Source organism: Pipra filicauda, unplaced genomic scaffold (assembly GCF_003945595.2).
Source record: "Pipra filicauda isolate LSUMZ 115617 unplaced genomic scaffold, ASM394559v2 scaffold71_size5581439_pilon, whole genome shotgun sequence".
Classification (NCBI taxonomy): domain Eukaryota; kingdom Metazoa; phylum Chordata; class Aves; order Passeriformes; family Pipridae; genus Pipra; species Pipra filicauda.
In genome coordinates, this window is record NW_024104887.1 from 4,772,333 (window position 1) to 4,779,142 (window position 6,810).

The 6,810-nt window shown below is 56.3% G+C and overlaps 1 protein-coding gene across 1 annotated transcript in view; it reads right to left on the reverse strand.

The window, feature by feature from the left end:
- SLC43A2 (solute carrier family 43 member 2) overlaps nucleotides 1-4,666 on the reverse strand; it is a 28,958-nt gene extending 24,292 nt beyond the window's left edge. Inside the window, exons 1-2 of the mRNA XM_027725878.2 lie at nucleotides 4,652-4,666; nucleotides 2,793-2,987 (exon numbers count right to left, since the gene is read on the reverse strand). Coding sequence (XP_027581679.1) covers nucleotides 2,793-2,952 — 160 coding nt within the window. The 5' untranslated portion in view covers nucleotides 2,953-2,987; nucleotides 4,652-4,666. The remainder of the gene's footprint in view (nucleotides 1-2,792; nucleotides 2,988-4,651) is intronic.
- Between the last annotated feature and the right edge of the window lie 2,144 nt (nucleotides 4,667-6,810).

Genomic DNA, 6,810 nt, shown 5'->3' on the forward strand with positions numbered 1-6,810 from the left:
ATTATCAAGTTCAGGACTTTTTTTTTTTTCAAACATGTTTCAGACCCAAGCCTTGAGCTTCCCAATCCCAGAAACATCACAGCAATGCAAGACCCTGAACTGATCAAATTCCCCAAGAGCTGATAAAGCCCAAATCCCGATAAAGACTGTGGAGTCAGCACTTGCACAGAATAAAAGATGCTGCATCAGTTGGTTAAAGGCCAAGTAGTAGTGTAGTAAAATTAAAATGGGAACAAAGTGCTACTACCAGACTCCTTGTCAGCGAATTTCAAACATACCTCTCAGGAGGTGGCCAAACTGGTACAACCCCCCACTCAAACCCTGTTGCACAACTGCTTTACAAATATTTGTTATTTTGGATTTTTTTTCCTAGGTGTCCACCTCCACCCTCAGGCAACTGAGTTAAGAGTCCATTGGACCCCACATTTGTACAGTGGCTGAGTAAAATCCAGCACCAGAAGCTAAGGGCAAGCAGGGAAAGTGGGTGATTCAATATGAAGACAAGGAGCCCTTCATGAACTGCAGCCACTTTCTGGGCAGCTGCTGTTACCTTCAGAGAAGAGCCTGCAGAAAGGACAAGGTCTAGTTTTCCCTTTCATTGGACAGCATCACAAAGTGCAAGAGCTTTTGCTGACAAACCAAAAGCCCTGCCAAGAACCTTTGGCTCATTAGGAAAAGTCTATTTTTTTTGCAATACTTACATGCACACAGCAGCATTAGGAACAACAAGTGCCCAAAGGCTACTAGTTATAATTTGTTTGCACCAGCCTTCCAGCCAAGCACCCACTGGCTGCAGGATTCAATAGGTTGCCCTGAAAAAAGGCAACCACTAGGGCATCCTAATCCCAGCAAAGGTCAAACTCAGCTTGAGGCTGGTCATTGAGAGCTTGCTCTCCCCACACTTGGAGCCAGGACCCCACCAAATCATTATAATGAGGACAAAAACAGAGAAAGGAAAGTGAGTAAGCATGGATGAATGTGCTGCTCATCACAAGTTCAGCAGTGATGGCCAGATATTTGAGAACAATTTGACCACATAAATTTCTTTTCAAGGTTTAGGTTCTCTTGCCTCAGGGCACAAGTTGGTCACTGGGAGGAAGCTATTACCCCCAGGGCAGAAATTTCACAGCAGTCCAAACATTTGCATTTTCCCTATGGTCTTCGGGCATTCCCACGGGGAGAGCCAGAAAAGCCACAGATTAGCAAATAGGGGTGAGAAGCCAAGGTGAATCTCAGCCATTTAGGACAAAGGCAGATGAACTGAGAGCCATCAAAGAGCAGGAGGTGGGCCCCAAGTGAAGCTCTTGCCAGCAGAGCACATCTCAGGAAGCAGACAGGCAAATGCCTGCTCTCAGAGACAGTCAGCATTTGCTTATCAGCTCTCATGTGCTTTATCTCGGTGGCAGAGAGTCTTCACCTGATGGGTTTAACGTGATCTCTTACACAGGCCTATGACAAAGTCTCCATGATTTGGAGAGCACAGCTCTGAACAGAAGCCCTACACAGCCTCCAGCTGCTGAGGACTCTCCTCACAGTCTGCAATGCTACTGGAGACCTGAGTGACACACTTGGAAGCACCGCACTGTGAGCTGAGCACAGGATGGAGATCAAGCAGCCAAGCTATGGCTGGTAGAAGACTCAAACATGTGTTTACCAGGTGCACCAGACCAGGCTCTACAGGACTTAGGCAGCCACCCTCAGGCACACAAAGCAGGAGAGATAACAAGCAGCTGATGAATGAGCAAAACCCAAAGAACCATCACAGCCATTCACAGTCACCTTTTGCTTGGACTTTGTTTCCCACACTTGAGGTTTCCCCCACTATTCTCAGCCATCACCCACTGTGGGTCCATGTACTTGTTTCCAACTCTTTTTCTTCCCCTACTGCTTCCTCCTCCAGCCCCAAAGGGGCTGATCCAGTCTAATCCACCACCACACATCTCTGGACGGAACCCAAACTCCTCCTGCCTCTCTTCACTCTGCTCTTCCCTTCTCTGAACACATGCAAAACTTCAGTCAGTACAGCAGCTTCCAAATCCACACCACACCTTTACCTTCAAGCTCCTTTTAACCTCACTGTCCACCCTACCACACTGTGGGATTCCCCAGACCACAATTCTCCCTGTGCCCAGGCTGGGGATATCTATCTACCTCCAGGTTGTTTTTCCCAGGGTTATCCTTCCCACACCACTATTGCCTCTTCCCTTCCAGGCTGTGTCTGCAACGTGGACAGATACTTCCTCTGCCTTGGGCAGAGAGTGAATCTCAAGCCCTCACAGAGACAACAGCCTGGTTTGAGCACATCCTGGGTGCTTGAAGAGGAACAGAACATCAGCAGCATTTACTTCTGCAAATTATTCTTAACAGCAGCACTGGACTCCTCTAATCTTATCGCCACTCACACTACTTTCCTCCCTACCACTAAGAACAAAGTGCCTGTATAGTTCCTCCTATAAACTCAGGACACCCTGCCCACCAATCATCATCCTCCAGAATCCATCCAGCCTTTCCCTGCAGAGGAAGAACTCACGGTCAAGTGGAAAAGGCCATCCAGAAAAGCTTTACTTAATCATTAAAGCTTCTTTTTCCAATCACTCTGCAGAGCAAGAGCAACTACAGGCACATTGCACCATCACAAGAATGCCACTGGTTTTGGAAAAGAGCACACATCCCTTCCTTCTATCCCAGCACTGACACTGAGCTCAGCCCTGCTGCAGCACCCTAAACCAGGGAAATCACACCAGCAAAGCTCAGCAGCAACTTATTCACACGAGACCCCAGAGCATCCTTACCTTGCCCATAGCACAGGTAGGAATAAAACCCTTCTGCCTTCAGCATGATGAGGAGGGACCCCCAGCCCAGCAGGACAGCAGAGAAGAGCAGGTTCTCGATGATGGCTGTGAACGCCATCCACCAGCGCCGGCGGTGGGCCGTGGCAAGTGTGGGGGCCATGGCTGCTTGGGGAGGTGGCCTCCTTCAGTCTCAACCTGCAGGGACCAGAACAACCTTCAGTGAGTCCACAGACACAGCACGTGCTGCACAAAAAGTGTTAAAATTGAGTACGGTTTGACAGGAAACCTCTCTAGAAGCACGCGAGCAAACCTGCCTGCTGAGTGTCAGGCACTCGGGTGTAAAACTGGTTTTTGCAGGTACCAGCTTGCCAAGTGACCTGGAGGGATGGGGGAGCACAGGTGCCCTTGGAACAGCCCCTCCAGTGGGCACTCCACATGACACAGGAGCGCTCAAGGACTCTGTTCCACTTCCTGAGCAACAGGTATGAAAATGCAGCAAAGAGCAACTGCCCCGAGCCCACCCCCCATCACCTGTACTGGGCAGGCAGCTCATTGATAAGGCAGTGAGGAAACACATGCCAGAGTGGGGGGGTTTCAGCCAGCACCCCAATCTCCCTGCTGCCAGCATGCAGAGGCTGGGACACAGCCCCACATCCCTAATAGTGGCTTTAAACTATCCAACAGCTCTGCTCTGCCCCCCATAGGGCACAGATCTGCTCTGGAATGTGAGTGAGGGTCCTAAACATGCAATTTATACCACCCATGGCTCATCAAGGAGTGCCTTTTGCTACCTGCCAGACCATCCAGCTGGGAGACAGATCACTGGCATCTCCAGGTTGCCCCACAGATGCTGTGGCCTGATTAACTGTCTCCACTTGTCCCAGCCCCTGGGTCCCATGGGAGCAAGCAGCAGATTTGGGAGCAGACCTGCATGGCCAAGGGGCAGCTCTGGGGAGCCCTGAGGTGGGGGGCAACCATTGGGTCACAAGGCACGTGACCATTTTAGAGAAGTTGAGGCTTTTCCCAGCCTGAGCACATCTCAATCCGGCACAATGGGGAAACCAGCTGGCCACACGCCCGGCCAGGACAGCTTCCCAGGGTTTTCCATGGGGCACAGGCCCCAGCCCGAGGTGCTTTGGTGGGATGGGGGTCTGACCCAGCTCCCTGCAGTGGTGCCCCTTCCAGCTACGGAAACTGGCTCAAAGACCCCTGCCCTAAAAGCCAGTCTGCAGCCGTGCCCCCCCCATACCCACCCACCCACGGCACAGGCCCCAGTGCAGCCCACGACGCGTTTCCTCCATCACCTCTCCTCCTCTTCCTCAACGCTGCACCCGCAGCCTCCTCCCCAGTCCCAGTACCCTTCCCCGGCCCAGAGCCCCTCTCTGCGACAAGAGGTGCATCCCCGCTCTCCCCCTACCAGCCGCCCCCAAAGCACACCCCATTTTCCCCAGCACACCCCACTGATGCTCTGCACCATCCCCGTGCCCCAGCTCCCCCGAACAGCCCCGCTGCATCCCGCTCCCCATGCAGCCCCCCCACCCACCACCACCCGGCTCTCCCCATCCATCCCCTCTCCCTCCGCTGCCTGCCATGAATCCCCCCATGCACCCGTGTACCCCTATACACCCTATTACCCCCCAATCCCCCTCTCCTTCTCCGCAGCCTCCCCCCCCAAAGCACCCACCGACCCCCTCCCGTGCAAACCCCTCCCCGATCACACCCCACGCAAAAACCTCCCCCGTGCAAACCCCACCCCGCGCGCCCCCCTGCGAGGCCTCGGCGCGCCCCGGTGCTTCCCCCCGGAGCCCCCCGCCCCCTGATAGCCCCCCTCGTCTCCCCGTACCCCCGAGCCCGCTCACCGCCGGTGCCGCGCCCGCTCCGCTCCGCGCCGGTCCCGCCCGGGCTTTTTATCCCTCCTCCGAGGCAAAAACAGGCGCCGCCGCTGATTGGCCGCCGCCCCGGCCAATGGGGGCGCGCGCCGGTGCCGCTGGGGCACGTGCCGGCTCGCGCGCCCCCCCTCCCGGGACCCCCGGGATACCCGGGACCCCCCCGGGATCCACCCGGGATCCAGCCGGGATCCACCGATATCTGCCCCCGGTACCCTCCGGGAACCCCCCCGGGACCCCTGGGATACCTGGGACCCCCAGGATCCACCCGAGACCCCCTGATACCTGCCCCCGGGAACCCCCCCGGGACCCCCGGGATTCATCCGGGACCCCCTGATATCTGCCCCCGGGACCCTCAGGGATTCCCTTGGTACCCCCCGATATCTCCCCCCGATACTGCCCCCTCGGTACCCTCTGATACCCCCCACCCGGTACCCCCCTGGTGCCCCCCCTCCCCCGATACCCACCGATATCTCCCCCGATACCCCTCGGGATCCCCCTGGTACCCCCGCCCGGTGCCCCCCACCCGGTATCCAGGTACCTTCCCCGATATCCCACTCCTCCCGTATCCTCCAGGTCCCTTTGCCCCGTACCCCCGCCCCGGGCCGCAGCTGGTCTCTCCCGGGACGGCCACACGCCCCCGGGACACAACACCCGCTGTGCGGGGCGGGCACGGGACACACCGGGGGGACACGCACGGACCCTCCGCGGGGACCGTGACACGCACCGGCACCGCCGCCTTCCAGGGAAAAGGGAGAGAAACGGGACGGCGGCGACGGCGGGAGGTGATGCGGGATGAGCCCCGCCGGCCGCTGCCCCGCCCGGCCCCGCGGGGTTCGGTGCCCTCGGGGCAGCCGGAGGAGCCGAAGGAGCCGCAGCGCTCTCACTGCGCGACAGCAGAGCGGCTCCTGCCCGCACAGCCCAGCCGGGCACACGGAGCCGTGTCGGTAACAGCTCCTGTGCTACTGCTCCTCTGCCGTGGTTACAGGCACTGGATCCATCCTGTGAACCCACCTGTCCTGCAAATCCCACCTGTCCTGCTCCCTTGATCAAAGAGGGAGCAGAGAAGCTGCTCTTCCCTCGTTAAAAGGCCAGTTTGGGAGCAGGCACCCAGTCAGCTCGTTCATAGAACCACAGAACAGTTTGGGTTGGAAGGAACCTAAAAAATCATCTAGTTCCAGCCCCCTGTCATGGGCAGGGACACCTTCCACCAGACCAGGTTGCTCCAAGCCCCATCCAACCTGGCCTTGGACACTTCCAGGGATGGGGCAGCCACAGCTTCTCTGGGCAACCTGTGCCAGGGCCTCACCACCCTCACTGGGAAGAATTTCTTCACAATATCTAATCTAACCCTGCCCTCTAGCAGTGGGAAGCCATTCCCCTTTATCCTGTCAAAGTCCCTCTTGAGCTCCCTTGGTGTCCCTTCACACACTAGAAGGTGCTATAAAGTCTCCCTGGAGTCTCTTCTCCAGGCTGAACACCCCCAGCCCTCTCAGCCTGCCTCCACAGCAGAGGTGCTCCAGCCTCTGATCCTCTTCATGGCCTCCTTTGGATTTCCTCCAATAGATGCGTGTCCTTCTCATTTTGGGCTCCTCACAGCTGGACAGAGCACTCCAGGTGGGGCCTCAGTAGAGCAGAGGAGAGGAGGAGAATCCCCTCCCTGGACCTGCTGGTCACACTGCTGGGGATGCAGCCCAATTTCATTAAATAAAAGTAAAATCATCACCAGCCACAAGAGCAGCTTCACACCCGAGCTCACCAGAGCTCTGCTCTCTTTTTCTATTAAATTTATTTTCACAGCATCCTTCTGTGGGATTTCTAGTCCTGCCATAAGCCCAGCCCTCATTAGTGAGGTCCTGGTCCAGAGGAGGTGTCCATGTATCCCTAGAATCATTACAGGGAATATTTTCTCAGCCAAAGGAGATGAAAATAGCACTTGGGGCAGGTAAACACCCCAGAGGAAGCAGAGGGACGTGTACCCACCACGGCACCCCTGCGAAAGGGCAGGCTGGGGTGGGTGGGAAGAGGAAACTCCTCAGCCTTGGCTGTGGGAGAAGGGTCAAACGCTTCAGCAGCTGGAAAGTGGATTTAAGCCAATGCAAACAAACAAACAAAAGCCCAAAGAAAACAAG